Source organism: Phalacrocorax carbo, chromosome 3, assembly GCF_963921805.1.
Source record: "Phalacrocorax carbo chromosome 3, bPhaCar2.1, whole genome shotgun sequence".
Classification (NCBI taxonomy): Eukaryota; Metazoa; Chordata; class Aves; order Suliformes; family Phalacrocoracidae; genus Phalacrocorax; species Phalacrocorax carbo.
In genome coordinates, this window is record NC_087515.1 from 96365282 (window position 1) to 96385661 (window position 20380).

The 20380-nt window shown below is 43.1% G+C and overlaps 1 protein-coding gene across 2 annotated transcripts in view; it reads right to left on the reverse strand.

Moving 5' to 3' along the window:
- Positions 1-46: 46 nt before the first annotated feature.
- SMAP1 (small ArfGAP 1) overlaps positions 47-20380 on the reverse strand; it is a 102944-nt gene continuing 82610 nt past the window's right edge. For both annotated transcript variants that reach the window (XM_064447822.1, XM_064447823.1), the window contains 4 exons: positions 14571-14698; positions 4427-4595; positions 3456-3784; positions 47-1034 (listed from right to left, as the gene is read on the reverse strand). In XM_064447822.1, the coding sequence (XP_064303892.1) occupies positions 900-1034; positions 3456-3784; positions 4427-4595; positions 14571-14698 (761 nt within the window). In that variant the 3' untranslated portion in view covers positions 47-899. The remainder of the gene's footprint in view (positions 1035-3455; positions 3785-4426; positions 4596-14570; positions 14699-20380) is intronic.

Sequence of the window (20380 nt, forward strand, 5' to 3'; positions counted from 1 at the left end):
ATGGCCAAATAGGTCATACGCGAATGAAATAAAAACCCACAATTCATTTATGGATTTATCCTTTTAATATAGGGAAATAACATTTTATCATTACGAGGCACCATAAAATGTAAACACAATCACTGTCATAAACCTGGATATCTCTGCAAGGAAAAATACATCTGTTTGCACTGAGTTACCTTGTGTACGTGTTGTGCCGCTAGTTCTCAGCAGTAATACTGTGCGCGTGCCTCGCGAGCCAGGCTGGGTACTTCATCACAGGAAACTCCAATGGATCAAACGCTCATTTTTAAAAGAATAAACTATCGATTTGTAGAACTACAGCAACATCCAGGTTTATCTTTCTTTCAAGAACCACATTCCCTGTTATGCACACCATAGTAACATCACAGTGAAATGTATGATGAAACAAAATTCGTTTGATACACTAGAAAACATTGCTCGGTGATACATTTACATTCTATTTATATATGATTAAACATTTGTTCATACAGTACCTTCTACAGGATTACTGGGTAGTTCTGGGGGGTCAGGGTTCGTATTTTTGGATATTACTAACATGATAGCTACATCCCTTATATGCAAACATTTGATCTAGAATTTTGAGGGGGAAAAAAAAATCAGTATGTGGCTAAGCAGCTTCTCAAATATATGGTCTATGAAATCATATGCACTGTATGAAAATGCTGCCAATGACGTATAAATGTACTCTTGATCTGCTTTTCACTACATCAAATTTAAATCAGTACAGACCACAACACGGTCAGTCAGTTAGACTCTTAATCTGAACAGCTGGGGAAAAAGAAAAAGAATATGTACATGGAAGGAGCCGCGAAAGGAAATGCGCTTGAACAAGGAATGTTAGGTGGCTGTTCTGGACGAGACTCCTCGTGCAACTTTCATTTCCACAGTTGTGTGCTGAGAGTCTGACCAGAGGAGCTTCCAGTCCATCCTGCCGCTGTGCTGGGGGGCTGCCCAAAGCCCATCACACCACTGGAACTGCTGAGATTCATTCCGGCCATTTGCTGATTCATCTGTGAAGCATACACGCGAGCCTAGTTAGCACCGGTGCCAAAACACAACACACTGCTAGCCGGAAAGCGGACGTGCCTCCGGCTAGCAACCCGGCTAAAGTACTTTTCCCTAAAATTGCACTTCTCATTAAAAGCATGGACTCAATAGAAGTTTCTAAGCATTTTTCAAGCTAGCAGCTATTCCGGGACCACTCAATCCCCATTATACATCAGCTGGCGGCCGCAGCACTTGGCGTACTTGACAAGCCTGCGTGAACGCTCCACTAGTGAATTTACAGAGCGTGTGACCACGGAGCCCGCCGCGTCTCAGTCGGTAAGAGCTTGCTCTCAAGGTTTCAAAACTAACCACCAAAGCTGTGGCAACTGCGATAGAGGAACTCCAAAGCAAGTAATACAGCCTTCACATTGGCAATCCCGGATGGTTTTTGTTCCAGCAATATTTCTTTGGAGACCTCAAAACCTTGGAATACACAAGTTTTTATAGAAATTGTCCATTTAGGTGGCAATCAACAAAGAACGGTGGGTTTATAAACCTGAGTATTACCTAAATCTAACCATTCCTGCTAAAGAATCTACTCAAGTTACCGTCATTTCTTAGAAACAAGTGAAGCCATTCATGTGAAATCAAAGATGACATCTAGTTAAAGGTGGGAAAGAGTTCAAAATTCAGCACGCTCACTTCAGGGATGGTGCAAAAATATTTCTGCTCCCTACAAATATTACCTAGTCACTGTCATTTTTGGTGCTCAACATAAAAACGTTCTCCGGGTTACTCTCCCTCGCCTTCCAAATAATGCGCACTTACCGACAAGCCAAAAACCTAGCTGTCTAGAGGGAGTAAAGACATGCCCTCTCGTGAGTTTGAGAGCACAAGAGCAGTGGGAGCCATTAACAAGCAGTGTCAAGGAAGAGGGACATCAGATAAGCAACATCAGATTCAAGTTAGACATGGCATTAGGTAAAAATCAGGGTTCATGTAAACACAAGCTAACAATACTGGGTTGCAAAATGAAACTGAAACACTGGTGGAAAAAACCAAATTAAGTAAATTGCAAGCTAATATTTCAGGGAAAAATTCAGGGCTGTGTGCTGTCACGCCTGTATCCGCAGAAACAAGCCCTCACCGAACAAGGGAATTTCAAAAAAGATGATGAAAACATGCTTTACCCTAGTTTTTAACCTCTTCTGGAGTGGAATTCTTAAGCAGCAGACTACGGAAAGCACGCTATTCTGGTGAGCAAAGCAACCTCTCCCCCTTTCAACTGGAGTCAGAGATTAGATCACGGTTCCCCTACAAACTGCGGAATGTCAGCGTGCCGATAAGGCCTGACGTGCCAGGAGTGCAGAAACACGCTAAGAGCTTGTTCTGTGAGCCAACTTTTAATTATATGTTTGCTAAGAAGCATGATTTTAATTTCAAAGCTGATACAGGTCTTTTTAAAGTTAGGTACCTAGAAAAAGATTGTTACCACTAAATCCACAGATTTTTTCTTTAGTCTGACATTCTGAAATTCTCACCTTTTAAAAACTACTTTTCAAAGCAGAATGACAGCATGTATTTTCACATAGGGGCTGTTTTATTTACCTAAGAAATGCTGCTTACTTTCATAAATGTTCACACCATGGGACTGAGCAGAACAGTAAAAATGAATACAATCTGATCTAAATAAGTCAGTATGGTGCACTCCCTGAATCACTAGAGTGAGCAGCATGGAATTATTATATTGTTCTTTTATAATTCAAACAATAGTATGAAAAAAATAGCTGCTATCGTCCAGACTGAACCCCAAGGGCATCATTTAGGTCTGTTCCCTGCCCAGTAACCTCTCAAATACCTGATTTCAAGACGTTTCACTAGATAACGTGCAAATACGGTACTAAGCGCACACTCACACTTTGAGAGGACTTTTGAAACGTGTTTAAGAAATTTAAAAAAACAGCACGGAAATGCTACAGATAAAGGAGAGACTAGCCTAAGGAAATTATCTACAGGCAAACTTTATAGAGTGTGAAGCACTGCACAATCCACTGCAATTTATCCTGAAGCCTGTAAATGACAGTATGAATTGTTAATGGCTTTCCTCAAGCAATTAAATTCTGCTTTTAGTTATAAGCTGTGTTGACATGGCAGTATTTTGTAACTATAGCTAAGCCAGCTTTTTACCTGGCTACTTCAGATGCCAGCATGAGAGTAGCTACGGAAGCGGAGAACTGAGTTTGCTCTACCGTGGCAAAATTTATTCCCCGCTTATATATTAGTTATCTTTGAATTATTCACTCATTTTTTTCCCACGTGCCTCTGAGCAGTTCAGAGCCCAGCAGTCTGTACCTCGGCTACACCGCAACCCTCCTCCTACAGCCAAACGTTTTGTCCCTGAAAAGCAGCATCTTTTCTAAAGCCTGGGAACAGCGAGTGTTTACCTGAGAGAGGCTCCACTGAGCTTGTTGGGTTTGCTGCAATCCGTACTTGTTTTGTGGAGTGACCATCTGTCCCACCATTCCACCTTGAGGTCCAATGACATTCTGAGGAAGTCCCATCACACCAGTTTGTGTAGTACCAGTAAATCCATTGGGCATTCCCATTCCTACCATCACGCCTGCGCTCTGTCCCATGACTGGCACCGATTGTCCCATCATGTTTCCCATCATCCCTGTTGCTGCGGGCACAGGAACTCCCATGGCTGGAAAGCCTTGAAAATGAGTTGATGGTTGTGTGGTAAATGGCATAGAAGACGACCCCATGAACATACCTGTGACAGAGAGGGAAGATTTCAGAAAAAGTGTTCTGTGATTTTCTCCCCCACCCCCAAAGTCAGAATTGCACCAAGACAATTTTCAAGGATAACTTTGTCCAGTTGCACGTCAGTGCTGTTCATTCCGTTTCTGGTAAAAGTAAAAAAGAAAAAAAAAACTTAAAAAAAAAAGGGTCAGGTCAGGGCTCACCACCAGAGGTTAGCTGCCAAAAAGAGTTTGGCAAATCCCTGTGGTGAACCAGAACTTTTAATCGCTCTGGTGGAGGCTCTTGGGTTTCATACGAACATCACTAACGCCAGGACGGGGCAGCCGGCTGTTTGCCCAGCCGAGACTCGGACCCTGAGCGATGAGTTAGGTGGCAGAAGCCGAATTCACAAATATTTCAGTAAATTGCGTACTTGATAATTTGAACAGCTATAAAGAGATTAAAATCACATCCTGTTTTTTTTCTTTAGCTTCTGTATTTCTGTATGACATTTCAGTCATTTTCTCATTTTCGTAATTGGCAAAAATAAAAACCTCCATTTGAACACAGGCAGCAGGGTACCCGACCTTAGTGCTGTACTTGTAGGAGATAACACCCGTGCTAGGTAAAGCTTAAAACAGGACGGCACAGAAGCCTTTACAAAATTATTTACCCGGAGCGTTTTGCTGCTGCATAGTTCCTGTGCCATACAGCGATAAGATGGAGTCTTTGGAGAGTTGTTTCTTTGCCGACTCCTCGGACTTTGTTGTTTGCTCAGTGAATAGATCAAGATCCCCAGATGCCGCAGACAAGGTGGCAGCTGCTGGCTTAGCGGAAGCGCTCTGGGAAATAAAGGTCAAGACAGAATGCTGAGTGAAACCCGCAAAAAATGCCACGTTATGTATTTACTGCACATCCTCACTCCTGAACCAAATAAAAAACAGTTCATTTACAGAAAGTAAGTAAATGAGGATTTAAAAAGATGTGGTATGACCAGAGACAAAGACGCAGTACATACGGCATGGCGAGAAGACCAGAAGGAGGCTACAAACATGCAAAACTAAAACCCCAACCAGCTCCAGGGCATACACGTACAGATTAGTCATTCCTGATGCTCTTACGTTTTTCATCAGGGAAAAGCATAAATCATGAGCTGTAGTTAGATTATGAGAAATAATTAGGAAATCAATAAGGAGATTACAATTCACATCTCATTAATCCTCTCATAGGCAGAACAAATTAGAGAAGAGTTAAAAGATTAAGTGCTTTGGAATATACTACAACTAAGGTGAACAGTGTTTTTTGAGAAAAGGCAAAAGTAAAATTTTGGTTGATCTACTTAAAGTAATAACAGTTCTAAAATTCATTGTTTATAACTGGCTTAGAGTTCACTAAGCACGTTTCATGTATTGAGAACGCATAATTGTCTAAAACTCACTGTAGCCTATGACTGAAAATCTAAAATACAGGCAGGCTGTCGGGCCTTTTATTGCTCTTGCACCAAAACATTTTGTAAACAAATTACGTCCTGGTGTCTTTCGGTGCTGCTGTTTTGCTGCTCGGCGCCAAATGGGGGGCTCACTCAGGTAACGAGCCAATGCAACCCATTCTTGTTATAGTTCTTAAAATACACAACTCTGACCTGTTACCAGCAGGAACTTTTAATGCAAATCAAGTCTATATGCTTTGAAAAAGAGCCAGGTCTGCAATGCCTACCTAAATCATGGCCTTATCTTAGTCCACCTAGACGATCCCGAACCGCTTAGCAGACACCTGCCTAATCCCTCATACCCTTTCCTCACTGAGGGGAAATCCTCCTCACACTACCACAAACGGACTGGAGCTGCAACCAGGTCCCTCTCTTCACTGTCAAGGCACGCCAAAGTCTATCAGAGAGACAAGAAGCCACCACAACGCACGCAGATAGGGTACCACACCCCCCCGTATTCTTGTGTAAAGCAACGACCTCCAAACTTTTCCTGGTTTTGCTGGCAGGCTGCTGACTGGGCCCTGAGAAGTCCCCTACGGTCACACGGGATTTGCACAAACACCACAATACAAACATTCAATATGCAGCTTCAGAAAACACGTCTGGCTCCTGAAGTGCTAAAAAGCTCTTGAAAAATGAAAAAGCTCAGTGCTAGGAACTGGAGGGGGAAAAGCCCTGCAAAGCAATTCTGGTACCAAGCAAATTGGCCAGAAACCATCAGGTGAAAGGAGTGCAGATTCACGTCATTGATGGTGAAAAATCTCCAAAACTGCTTGGAAAGGGAAGAGAAAATGAACAAGAAATGGAAACTCGATGGCACCGAAAACCCTGCACTTAGACAACAGCTGACTGGGGCCAAGGTCACTAGACCTTGGTAAGCAACAACAGGTAGGGTGACAAGGAATTGTTCAGCTCCTGTGACACCTCTTTGGTCAATGTATGCTTAAACTATCAACTTCCTTATGTACGTATTATAAAAGCTACTGCCTCTTGCTTATTCCTGACAAAAAAATTCCTGATTGCAAAGCAAAATCGAAGTATTTTAACAGTTGGTGGGAAGCCCTCTCCATTTGAGACAACTCTTCAGCACTGTGGCATAACCAGTCCTTGAAAATACCAGAGCCAGGTTTAATAATGCATTCAGGGAAAAGCCCATCCTAAATCGCAGTAATTAGTTTACAATGCACATACCCGGGAGGTCCCATTACTGAATTATTCCATACTGACAGGGTCCCCCTACCACGGCACCCGCCTAAGACAGGCTCTGTTCCACAGCCCTGCTCACCAGAGGGGAGACCTACACGTAAGCAGTGGAAGCGAGTTAATGGAGGTGGCTTCCTCACTGCTGCTTGCGCTGCAGTAAGGAAGGGGTTTTGCTTTCTCTACAAGGGAGAGGAGCAGACACGGCTGGGTTTGTTGGTTGTGGCTTTTTTAAAATACATAATAGTGTTGGAGAAACTGTTCTTATCTGGGATGAGCCACAGTTTGGACTGTTTCCAGATCTATCAAACGCTGTTAGTATAGTGTTTTAACAAAACAAAGCCAATCGCTGCATGCGTCCACAGAAGAGAAGGGAGAGCTGCGGACCTAGAGGACCAATCATTTATTATGTTTACATCACAAGATTAAATGTTCATTTAACATCTCTTAATTCAGTTTGGTTTTGGAAGATTCTGAGAGGAGCCAAAGCACTGAATAAGCTCTCCCTGAAGTGTTCATCAGCTAAATAAAAGGAAGGGTATGCAAAACACATGGCAAGAAAACAGCAGGTGGCATTCAAGTTAAAAAAAACCCAAAAACAAAACAACAACCCAACCAAACAAAAAAACCCATTGACACGATTTTCACATATCTAACATTCTCATGCTACCCAACACCTCTGTAGAAACATGCCCGGCACACATATAATAGATTTCCTTTAAGAAAGGCTACAGGTAGTCCTCTCAAACAGTCATTATACCAAAACCAAATGCTCATCAGGTGGTTAGGGAATATATTGCTGAGCAGTTTCTTGATGTTAGTGTAACAGAATTTTTCAGAACTCCTAGAAGTCATCTCCAATACGCTTCATGTTTAAACATAAATAATTTTTGGCATCAATAGCTTATGTATTACCTGTAAAAGGTCATACCTATCCAAAGGAAGTTTTCACTGTGAAATATTGTGAACATCCCAGCTCTCTCAGCCCTTCCTCACAAGAGAGACACTCCAGTCCCTTAATCATCTTAGTGGCCCTTTGTTGGACTCTCTCCAGCATGTCACGTCTCTCTTGCACTGGGGAGCCCAGAACTGGACCCAGCACCCCAGGGATCAAGGTGGGGCTGCCTGGCCTGTGGTTCCCTGAGTCCCTCTTCTGGTCCTTCTTGAAAACAGGAGTGACATTTGCTTTCCTCCAGTCCTCAGGCTCTTCTCCCAGTCACCACGATCATTCATAGATTATCAAGAGTGCCTTCTTAAAGACATCAGCCAGTTCCCTCCACACTCATGGGAGCATTCCATCAGCACCATGGTCTACATCCAGTTTGCTTAAGTATTCCCTACCCTGATCCTTGTCCACCAAGGGTACGTCTTCCTTGCTCCAGCCTCATCTCTGGGGCCTGGGATTCCTGAATGCTGCTCTTGCTAGTAAAGACTGAGGCAAAGAACACGTTTGGTACCTCACCCCTTTACGTTTATCAGTACTGTTGTCACCAGGGCCCCTGCCCCTTTCAGCAATGGGCCCACAATTTCCCTACTCTTGTCACCTATGTACTTATAAATCCTTCTGTCACCTTTGACATCCCTCACCAGCTTCCACTCCAGTTGGGCTTTGACTTTCCTAACCCCACCCCTGCATGCTTGGACAGTGTCTCTGTACTCCCCCCAGGTTACTTCTCCCTGCTTCCACCCTCTGTATGCGTCCTTTTCGTGTTAGAGTTTGGCAGGAGCTCCTTGTTCATCCACGCAGGCCTCCTGGCATCTTTTGCCTGACTTCCTGCACATTGGGATGGACCACTCTTGAGCTTGGAGGTGGTGATCCTCAAATATCAACCAGCTTTCCTGGACTTCTCTTCCCTCCAGGGCTTTATCCCACAGGACTCTTTCAAGCAGATCCCTGAAAAGGCAAAGTCTGCTCTCCTGAAGTCCAGGCTTGTGGCCTTGCTTTTTGCCCTGCCTCTCAGGATCCTCAGCTCCACCATCTCATGGTCACTGCAGCTAAGGCTGTCTTTGACCTTCACAACCCCCATGAGCCCCTTCTTGTTTGAGAGCATGAGGTCCAGCAAAGCCCCCACTCCTTGTTGGCTCCTCTGTCACCTGGGTCAGGAAGTCACCGACGCTCTCCAGGAACCTCCTGGATTCCTTATGTCCTGCTGTGTTGTCCCTCCAGCAAACACTGGGGTGGCTGGGGTCCCCCATGAGGGCCAGGGCCTGCAAGTGTGAGGCTGTTCCTAGCTGTCTGTAGAAGGCCTCATCCACTTGTTCTTCCTGGTCAGGCAGCCTGTAGCAGACACCCAGTACAATGTCACCCATACCTCTCTGCTCTTAAGTCCTTACCCATAAGCTCTCAGCTGGCTCCTCATCCATCCCCAGGCACAGCTCCATGCATTCCAGCTGTTCTCTCACATCAAGGACAACTCCACCTCCTTGTCTTCCTGGGCTGTCCTTCCTAAAGAGCCTGCGTCCCTCCACTGCAGGACTCCAGTCATGGGAGCCAACCCACCACGTGTCTGTGATCCCAGCCAGATCGCAACCCTGCAACACCACACATCTCCAATTTCTCATGTCAATTCCCCATGCTGCGTGCATTAGCACACTTCAGTGCGCCTGTAGAGATGCCTCAGCATGCTGATTTCCCCAGAGGGGTCTGTCTGGTGGCTTTGTCCATAATGGTGTCTTAGAGGCACTTCCTTGCTTACATGCAAATGATTGAGGTGACACCAGTTAAAATCTGTTTCTTTGATTTTGTGTTCCCTTTCCTTCACATCACTGTAGGCCCTTTGCTTGTCGACCCTGCCCATCACTTCCTCACAGGGCTGCTGGTAACTTCCTCACTGCCCCCGGTTTGAAGCCCTCTTTACGAGGTCAGCCATCCTGCTGGCAAAGATACCGTTACCCCGCTTAGCGAGGTAGATCCCATTTCTCCCGAACAGATGCTGATCCTCAAACAGGGTCCCACAGTCAGTTAAACTAAAACCCTCTTACCGTCATCAGCTCTGCAATCAGAGTTTACGTCAAATACATCCAGACACAAAGGGAGTATCAGTGCTCTCCTCCTTACACATTCCCTCAGAAGCATGTGACCTGGGCCCATATGCTGCTCACTACCACCCCCAGAGCTCTGTAAGTCAACTCTTCCCTCAGGGTTGCCCCTGGCAGTGCCTACACAGAAGAACAGCAAGGGGTACTAGAGAGCTGGACAAGCTTCAGTACTCCTTTCACAACGTTGCAGATCCAAGGCCCTGTACAGGCAGCAAACTTCCTCAGACAACAGGTCGAGTCAGCAGATGGGTGGCTCTGCCTCCTGCAGCAGGAAGCTGCCCACTACTATCACTCGCCACTTCATCCTGGTGGCCTTGCATGGCTCAGCAGTGGTTGCCTCAGATGCTTCACTTGAAAGCACCTCTTCAGCTTTGAGAGCAGTGAACCAGTTCCACAGCTGCAAGTCTTCAGGTGGAGCTGGAGCCACCTTCTTGGTGCCAGAAGTCACCAGCTCCCATTCGTCGCCTTCCCCAGAGTTTGCACTTACCACTCTGCCAGGAGTGGACTCTGCCGGTCTCTGCGCTGCAGTTGGGGTCCGGGGCTCTTGCAGCTGCTGTGTCTTGGAGAAGATCCTGTCTGTCTCTCATCCGCTCTGACACTGCACAGCCTGCTCGCTTCCTGCCATAACAACTCCACCTGGTGACGCAGCCCTTGAAGAACAGTACACCTCTGGTATGGTGATAAGTAACGGCTCCACATAACATTTTCGGTTTCTCCCTGCTGACTGGAAAAGCTACCTGCATTCCAGGGATGCAGGGAAAATAACAGCCTAGCACATCATTATTCTTACATAAGCAAGTAAGGCAGTACCCTATTCAGGTATTGAATTCTGTGTACAGTTCTTATCCTTTTTATCTTTGTAGTGTCAATGGGCTTGCTGGTTATTTCAACTCCTCCTGGTTTTGATTTTGCATATTTTGTTTTTAGGCATCTAGACAGTTCCACTAAAAAACATCAACTGTTATTTCCTGGTAATAACTGATGAGGAAATGAGCACTCAACTGTATTCAGTTCACAGAATCAAAGAAAAACACTGAGAAATCTCATCTGTTCTCTTGCTTTAAGGAATTATCAGCAATCCCTGAAAAAAGTCAGATGAAAATTTCTATCACTGTCTCAGGTAAGACAAGAACATAATTATCCTTACAATAAGACTAAAAAACCAGATTTATTTCCTGGTGTATGTCCAGTGCTCACAGTAAACAATGTAGCCTTGTCTTCGCAATCAACCTTTTCTAGGCTTGAAGACATTTATCTACCCTGCGGGCTCATTTCTAAGTCTCCCTTCAGATTTCTCTTCTCTAGAACTTAAAATATTTTTCCTTTCCTCTAGATACTGTCCAGATGGTCCACTCTGGTTTTGAAGTACAATGCCTACTCTTCCACTGTGTTCTACCTAAGGCATTTCAAGCACCAAATAGAAGATAATCATAGAATCACAGAATATTCTGGGTTGGAAGGGACCTTAAAGATCCCCTAGTCCAACTCCCTGCCATGGGCAGGGACACCTTCCACTAGACCAGGTCGCTCAAAGCCCCATCCAACCTGACCTAGAACACTTCCAGGGAAGGGGCATCCACAGCTGCTCTGGGCAACTTGTTCCAGTGTCCCACCACCCTCATAGTGAAGAGTTTCTTCCTTATATCTAACCTAAATCTACCCTCTTTCAGTTTAAAACCATTACCCCTTGTCCTATCACTACACTCTCTGATAAAGAGTCCCTCCCCATCTTTTCTGTAGTCCTCCTACAGGAAACTGGAAGGTCTTCCTACAGGTACTGGAAGACTACTAGAAGGTCTCCCCACAGCCTTCTCTCCAGGCTGAACAAACCTAACTCTCTCAGCCTGTCCTCGCAGGAGAGGTGCTCCATCCCTTGGATCATTTTTGTGGCCCTCCTCTGGACCCACTCCACATCTGTCCTGTGCTGAGGGCTCCAGAGCTGGATGCAGGACTCCAGGTGGGGTCTCACCAGAGCAGAGTAGACGGGTAGAATCACCTCCCTAGACCTGCTCTTTTGATGCAGCCCTGGATAAGGTTGGTGGTCTGGGCTGTGAGCACACATTGCTGGGTCATGTCCAGCTTTTTATCCACCAGTACTTCCACATCCTTCTCTGCAGGGCTGCTCTCAATCCCTTCATCCCCCAGCCTGTATTGATATCCGCTGTTGCCCTGACCCAGATGAAGGTATTAAACTTTAGCTTTCAAATATCTCAAAATTTAGAGAGAGGTAACATGAACACAAACAGAAGCTACAAACAATTCAGCTGCTCATATTAGAATAGGACTAAATAGCTCTCCAGTAAGTCCTTGCTTAAGTAACATTCACAGTAAAGGAAAATTCTGAAATAACTAATTTTTTTCAATAAAATAGGAGGACTTTGACACATTAGCATCACCACAACTTGTTAAGAAGTTGATGCTTGTCTGCTGATCTATGGCAACCATGCTAGGTACACATACCTGCCCCCAGGGGAAAATGAGTATTTAAGAACATCTAGTTATCTAAAACACGCTACTACTCTAGGTGAAAGCTTGTCAGACATGAATCATGAAAAACATATACCATCTCTACAAAAATGTATTTTTGTAGCCACTGAACCAATTTTCAGCTCCCATTACAATTCAAATCAGGCACAGACACACACACACAAAAAAAGCAAAACAGTTTTAGGTGACTAGATTTTAGTATCCTGCCTGGAGAAAGACTTATGTTAACTGTTTCTGTGAATTAATATTTTCAAACTTAATACCTCACAGTTCTCCCCTTCCCCCCCTCCCTACAAGTTTCAGTGAAGAATGAAGATCACTCTTTTGCTGGATGAAATACCCATAAAAAGACTGAAATTAACATCTGGCTAAAACAATTTAGGAAATTGTTTTAAGCATAGCTAAGAATGACAGACCTTTGTTCAGTTCCTATATAATGTTTGGCAACAAAAACCTTTGTTCTAATAGAAATACGCCTACCACTGCCAAATGAGAGACACCCTCAGCTGCTGCCCAGCATCAGTGCCCAGACTAGCCAGTGGTGACGTGACAGTTCAGGGACAGTCCTGAAATGCAAGGCCGGCGCGGCCTTTTTAATCCTAGAGCAAAACAGAATATTCCCTTTGTCCCAGTTTACCAAGCAACCCATGTAATCAGAATTGGAGACCTATCTTCTGCTACCTACCCATCTCTCATCTGGTTATATTACATTTTCTTTGAGAAATAATTAAGAATGGAAGATAACCAAGAATTAAATCTTGCAAGATGCCACAAGGACCATGTACTTTATAAAAGTTCTGTCTGCTGCTCCTGATTATGGCACTCAGACAAATGCAAAATGTCACTAAGAACCTGGACTGGTTTGGTAACAGCAAGTAAATATATACAAGCTCTCTAGTATGCACACAAGGTGATACTTACCGAATATTGAGAATAATATTATCCTTTCTACTGCTTTTTAGTCCATTCAGTAAGTGTCATACTTGGTCTAGAAACTAGCACAGTAAGACATAAACTACATGTATCGAAACCTTTCTCTCACAGAAGGTCTAGTGACCAATCTTTATCACAGAAAGGCACTTTAAACAATCTATTTTCTTTGATTGCTAATACATATAAATTCAATATACTTCAGCAGCCACTCCATTATTTAACACATCATCAACTATCACCATCCAAAGAATCACTTTGCTTTTTCTCACACTGGAATATTTATCCTTCTTTTGGATTTCCTGTATTCTACAGCTAAAGCACCGCTAAACCAGCAGGTCACATCACTCGCTTATGGAACAGAAACAAGAGAAAGCTGAAATTCTGAAAGGCCTCAGAGAAGACTGACTAGTGAATATTAATAAACCTTGCTCTACCTGTAGGTTTATGTTTAAAAAGAAACATGGTTTCACTCTCTAAAACCCTACCTAGCATGTTGCACGAAGTCAGCCCTCAGCAACAAGTAGGGGAAGGGAGACTGAAGGATAAATAACAATTACAACCACATCTGCTGAACAACATGGATCATTGTGTGACCGCAATGATCAACAGAACATCTGGAAACAAAACTATGATATACCAGTTCAATCAGAATTGAATCATCCCTTCTATTTTATGTATCATGAAAACTACTATATAAGGAGAAATTACTACAGATCACAGGGCCAAAACTGTAAGTTCCAGAATACATACAGTTCTTTTTGGCTTGGCTGAGTGAGACAGAAAGTATTCTGCAAAAATAAGCCTCTAAATTACATTAAGAGGGCCTCAGAGATGAGGTGATTAGCCGACTACTCCTCCAAAGTCTCCCTCTCAGAAGCCAGTGTGGGTAAGGAAGCCTGCACACGTGCTTTCTGATCTGCACCAGCCATGTTCAGCCCCAACGCCTCGCTCTTTGAAGCTGAAAGGAGCAGCAGCTTTAAGCACTTCCTTGGTGCATCCCAAAGCTGCCTTTCTCGGCTACAACAGGCCTGGCAATAGGGTGTCTTCCAAACTATCATGGTTGTAAGAGGGAGCGGGCCATGTGCAGGGGTTATGCTACCCTTCCTTGAAGACAGACACACATTTCCAAGATGAGACAAAACCAGAGCCCAGGAAGCAACATCAGCCCTTCTTGATAACCATGCTTGGTTTTAAGCAGGAAGCTTGAGACCCAGATTTCTAGCAGCTCTTAAGACAGAAGCATCTGCTGTAGCCTTTCCTAAATACCAGCATCACAAAGCAACAAGACATCCTTAAAAAGTATGACTTAAAGCCCAAATAACCTGAGAACATAAAGTAAAAATACATTCAGCCACACCTATTAAAAAAAGAACACGATGAATATAAATGAAAAGAAAGCATGACCACTATCACCATGGTAAGACAGATTCCGATTTAGCTGGATAACCAGGTGGAATAAGAAGGGAAGACCATGCTATCTCCTAATTCTATATCCAAGCAGCACAGAAGCTTGAAGAGGTGAGAAAAATATAGCCATTACAGCTAAAGAGTCTCCAGTCATGAGCGTTGAGAAGTATGCGTTCCTTCTGTGTTAATGAACAATTCCTTGAAGGAGAATATGTATGTGCACGCACATGTTTACACACACACAAAACTAAATAAATTTTACCTGAGCAGGAGGTACAGCGGCTGCTGGTAAAGGATTAGAGATCATTGGACCGAAGATATCCAGGTCATCATTCAGTGCTGTGACAGCAGCAGTGCCTCCATTTGTAACAGATGTTTCAGCGGGACCATCTTAAAAGACAAAAGAATCACACTTAAAGTGAAAACTGTCAATATTTTAACAGCGTGAGAATTAAAGCTGTCCATTCCCTCCTACCCTGCCCCCATCAAAGATGCATCAATTTCAGAGATAAATATTTTTCAGACTGTGGTATTGTTCAGATTTTCTAAGGACTTCTTTCCCCAAAAAGATGGTATACTAGTGTGCTTCAGGAAAAAATCAACCCCAAACCAAAACACTTAAAGACTTCCCTACAGACAGCCACGTCAATTTATCAGTATACATTATTCATTTTTCAAGTGCCTTTTTCAAGCACACCAATATTTTGAGTGAGAATTTGAGCAGATGTCTTACTGACAAGGCCCCAACTTGGTAGCCATGTATCAGACAAAATACACACATGGGTTCTTGAATTAAAATTTGCATTTTAGAATCAATAAAGTTATTCTTGATATGCTAATTTACTCAAGGGTACATAATTAAACTTCGCATTAGGAAAAAAGTCCATCCTTCCCCCTTTTTCAAAAGTATTTTGCACTGACATCATTTTATAGCTCCACATGAACACCCCTGCCAGGCACACTGGGCTAATTATCTCTAAGAACCTCCGGCTCTTGCTCTGTACAGAGTTAACCTTCTACAGCCTTGGTGCTTCTAACTGTTTTAACACATGAATACAGTTAGTGATCTAGGACAAAAGAAGGGCTGAGGAATTACGTTTTTAAGGAGAACTGCAAGAAAATACTTTAAAAGATGTAGGGATAAAAACATCACAAAATGTGCTACAGGAACAGAGCAAACTTAAGAAAGCTTCTTTAGGAAAAACAGAAAGATAAGTCTCAAAGTATCCAATACTCACTGCAGAAGCCAGACATCTCTGGCAGAACAAACCAGCTGAATTAAGTCAAAACTCTCCCTCCAACTAAAAAATCACCATGACAACTGGCATGGCTGTTCACACATCACAGGAGGATAAATATTCTGAACGCCCTAGATTACAGTACACTGGAAAACCTACTACCAAAAATCTTAACACAATTTCTACTTAACGCTCTAGCGTGTTTACAGAACAAATTTTCTTCTAGATGCATGTGTTGTATCCACTGTTCTCATCATTCATAGTTTCTGTAACCTAGCATCTTAATTAAATGATTCGAGTTTGTTTGTTTGTTTGTTTTTAAGGTCACACAATTACACATAGGTAGCTAACTTCAAATATATCCATCGGAAACTCCTGACACACATTTACAAACTAACATAGGAATACATTCCAATGTAAAACACAACAGAATACACAAATCACCACTTTTAAACTTTAAAATGCATGAAGGACTTAAAAAAATAGTTACTATACATTTCAGAAAAACAGTCGCTTCCTCCTTTTACTAAACTGTAAGAAGTTATTTTCCGATGCCTGCACCCATGACAGTTACCGGCCTAAGTGAAAAGATCCATTTCAAGAGCTAAGGTTGATCATCAGAGTATCAGCATCAACATTGAATGATAACACACGAAACATATGTCTTACTACCACAGAGACCCATGTAAGGCTGAAGGCAGATGTGAGGTTTAGGCATATTAAAGTTTCTACAACTCTAATGAGGACAGAGGTGGTCTGATTAGTGAGAGCACAGTCAAGATGCAATATTTAATTAAAATCAAATGATAGTAAGCTTCCAACACTTATTTGAAAGAATACAATTCCATCTCTCACATAATTGCAACATTCTTTCCCTACTGCAAAAGAAAACTGCAGACTCAGTATTATATTTTTCTAAGAAAAAAGATGTAATAGAACAAAAGATTAAGTTTGTTACGTAAAAGGAAGCTGTCCTTTAGCTCTCCTCTCCTTTTTATTTAAGAACACAAATAACTGGGAGACCATACCAAGATTTGTCTCCCTGCATGTCAAGTATTATAATTTTTCATTACTTTGTTCTGTCACGTGCAAAATCACTACAGTTGGAGTCTACCCTTCCTGGTAGCCCAGGACATTGACAAGTTGGAACAAAACACCGGAAACAGTAAGAAGCACCAGTCACTTCACCAGCCTGGAAATCACCTGACTGAGGCAGCTATCACATAAGTCCAAAAAGATTTTTGGCTGTTAACTGTCATGAGAAGGCACTGCGTTCTGAAACAATCCTGTCAGAAGATCACCACTCAGGGATGCCTTCTCATTTCTGTCTGCCTTCCAACTCCGATGGAAGGTGACCCCCCTTTAGTTGCCTTACATCAAAGTATTTATTTTAAAGATAAAGACTGTCACTGCTGTGTATGTGAAAACTTGATACAAAAGTCATGAACATCAAAACCCAACAATGTGGAACACATCAGAAGTCCATGCATATCCAAATTCGGTCTTACTGTAGAGCCGCTAACCTTTGCGCCTTAGTACATACAGGAAATGTGGTACAGCTATAGCTGCTACAGAAATACAAGTTTGAACAGACTTCAGCATATGTGAATTCCCCAGCATATGTTTTAAGCACTTACTGCACCTTTTTCATACGGGGAATTATGAAACAGCCAAGCAGAAAGGTGCTGGCTTGCAATTCTTTGAGAGCTATACGCTTCCCTTTGTGACTATTTCAGATACACAAATGATTTTATACTCTAATTTAATATCAATGGCAAGCAGGCCCAGTAAAAAGGACCAAAATACCTTGAAGGCAGGGATATGAGAAGGACAGAAGCGAGTGGCATTCGCAAGAAACTGAACCTCAGCAAATTTATTTATTGGCCAAACTTGTGCAAATTTGTGAGGGTAACTATGCTGTCTGCAAGGACTAAGACAGACCCAATTCCACAATGGCAAAATGGAATGAATCCTCCTGGGGGCCATCACAAGTCAAATGAAGACGTGATTGGGAAAAACCAACATGGCTTCACTAAAGGCAGATCGTGCTTGACAAACCTGGTGGCCTTCTACGACAAAGTGACTTGCCTGGTTGACATGGGGCAGGCAGTGGACATTGTCTACCTGGACTTCTCCAAGGCTTCTGATACGGTTCCCCATAGTCTCCTCCTGGAGAAATTGATGTGTTATGACCTAGGCAAGTGGTCTGTGCAGTGGGTGGGGAACTGGCTGACAGGCCGCACCCAAAGGGTGGTGGTAAATAGCTCCTTTTCAAACTGGCAACCTGTCACAAGTGGGGTCCCCCAGGGATCAATATTGGGCCCAATGTTATTCAACATCTTCATATGTGATCTGGATAACGGGATCGAGTGTAGCCTGATGAAGTTTGCTGATGACACCAAGTTGAGTGGGGAAGTAGACACTCCAGAAGGGAGAGCTGCTCTGCAGGAAGATCTGGATAGGCTGGAAGATTGGGCTAACAAGAACCTTATGAAGTTCAACAAGGACAAGTGTAAGGTCTTGCACCTGGGAAAACATAATCCAGGAGTGCAGCACAGACTGGGACCCACCTGGCTGGAGAGCAGCTCTGTGGAAAGGGACCTGGGGGTCCTGGTGGACAGAAAGCTCTACATGAGGGAACAGTGTGCTGCTGTGGCCAAGAAGGCCAACAGGATGCTGGGTTGCATCAAAAAGGGCATTGCCAGCAGAGAGAAAGAAGTCATCATCCCACTCTACTCAGCACTTGTCAGGCCACACCTGGAGTCCTGTGTACAGTTCTGGTCCCCGCTGTACAAAAAGGATGTGGACAGGCTGGAAGGGGTCCAGAGAAGGGCCACCAAGATGACCAAAGGAGTGGGAAGTCTTCCATATGAGGATAGGCTGGGAGAACTGGGTTTGTTCAGCCTTGAGAAAAGGAGGCTCAGAGGGCATCTCATCACCGTGTCCCAGTACTTAAGGGGTAGCTACAAAGAAGATGGAGACTCCCTTTTTACACAGAGTCCCACGGAGAGGACAAGGGGGAATGGACACAAGTTGGTCTTGGGGAAATTCCGACTGGACATGAGAGGGAAATTTTTCACAGTGAGGACAGTCACCCATTGGAATAATCTCCCCAGGGAAGTGGTTGACTCTGCCACATTGGACACCTTCAAGAGTCGTCTGGACAGGGTGCTGGGCCATCTTGTCTAGACTGTGCTCTTCCTAGAAAGGTTGGACTAGATGATCCCTGATGTCCCTTCCAACCTGGGATTCTGTGATTCTGTGAAAATGGCCACGGGCGTGGCTTGGCCGTATTAGGTTTTCTATGCTAAGCAAACAGTGAGTGGTTTAAACAATGACCATAGGAGTGAAGTACTAATGAAATCGGCTGAGGTGGCCATGTTGGGATTTGACTTTGCTGTGAGGATTGCCATTCCAACAATTCTGAAATGCAATATTACGAACTCGTCTATGATTATGTCAAAGCTACTTATACCTTAGCTACAAAGGTCTTCTCCTTCCCTTATTTCTGTTCTGATGAATGGAAGTCAGTGTGCAGCAAAATGATCGCATGTATAATCTGCTCCACCATTCCATCCACACCAGTGCTTTAAGATACGTGCAGATAAATATACTTGCAAGTTAAGTAACAAGCTTCTTTTGAGGTTATTCTGTAGACAGGCAGTTCCAAAAACATCTCCCCAAAGGTTCACTGTTTCAGATAAATTTAGGAATGTATGGTGCATAATTTTGATGCAAAAGGATTGTCTGGAATTAATAATTTAGTGTTCTCATTTTCTCAGTGAAGCACATGTATTACAAAAAAAAAAAAAGAAAAAAAACCTCTCATCATATTCCAAAGTGGTTCTGTTTCCCTGAATGTAAAAAAGCTTAACAAATAAGACTGAAAATTTAAATGTAATCATTTACTAAAACAAGCATTTCAAATACTGAGAACATTCATGGGAGAACACATTCACAAGAACATAGTATTTTTCAAGTATTTAATATGCTGCTTATAAATTAATACTACGACAAATATGTATATATATGCAGGCATACACAAACTTGTACTTGAATATAACATTTCACACTTCTTCACAGAGATTACGGATATTCTCAACTTCAGCACACCCGTCCATGCATTAGGATGTACGTCTGTCTTTCCCTCCTCATTTTAAAATATTTCTGTAGTATAAGAAAGATGCTCCAGTGGAGTTCTGAGTTCTAAATTATTCTGTTACTTTTAATTCAACTTTTGCTGCCTACCATTAAAAACTGTTCAAAAGAGGTGGCGTGCATCTGACAGAAGAAAACATGGTTGTAGTTCTTCCAGGGAACAGCTAAAAGTCACACTAAGTTCTATAGGCCTGTCTAATTATTTTGAGATATTTATAGTTTTAACCAACAGAATTCTTGTTATGGAGACCATCACAGAATCCCTTTGAAACAACTAACTTTTAATCAAATCCGTAGCTAGGAATGAAGTATCGGGTGTGGCAGAACCCATTGCAATGACAGCGTAGGCAAGGCAGAGCTTCCACGCTCAGAGGTTTTCACTGTTGCTCCTGGTTGTGGTCTCAAAAATTCTCTTTTTATATTTATGACAATATGACAGATAATATCCGACTGCTGTCTGCCATACTGTGCAACAACAGACGTGCTTCTGCTTTCACATTAGGGAGTCTGGTTTAATTTGATAGCAGAAACAAAAGCTATTCACCAGGATAGAGTAAGTGGAGGGTTCCAGTGAAGTTTACCTTTATAGCACTCCTCTGCATATATTTTATTAATCCCTGACATGACAATTCCCTGTTCAGTGCTGCCTTCTGTTATGAAAGCTTTCTTTCACACA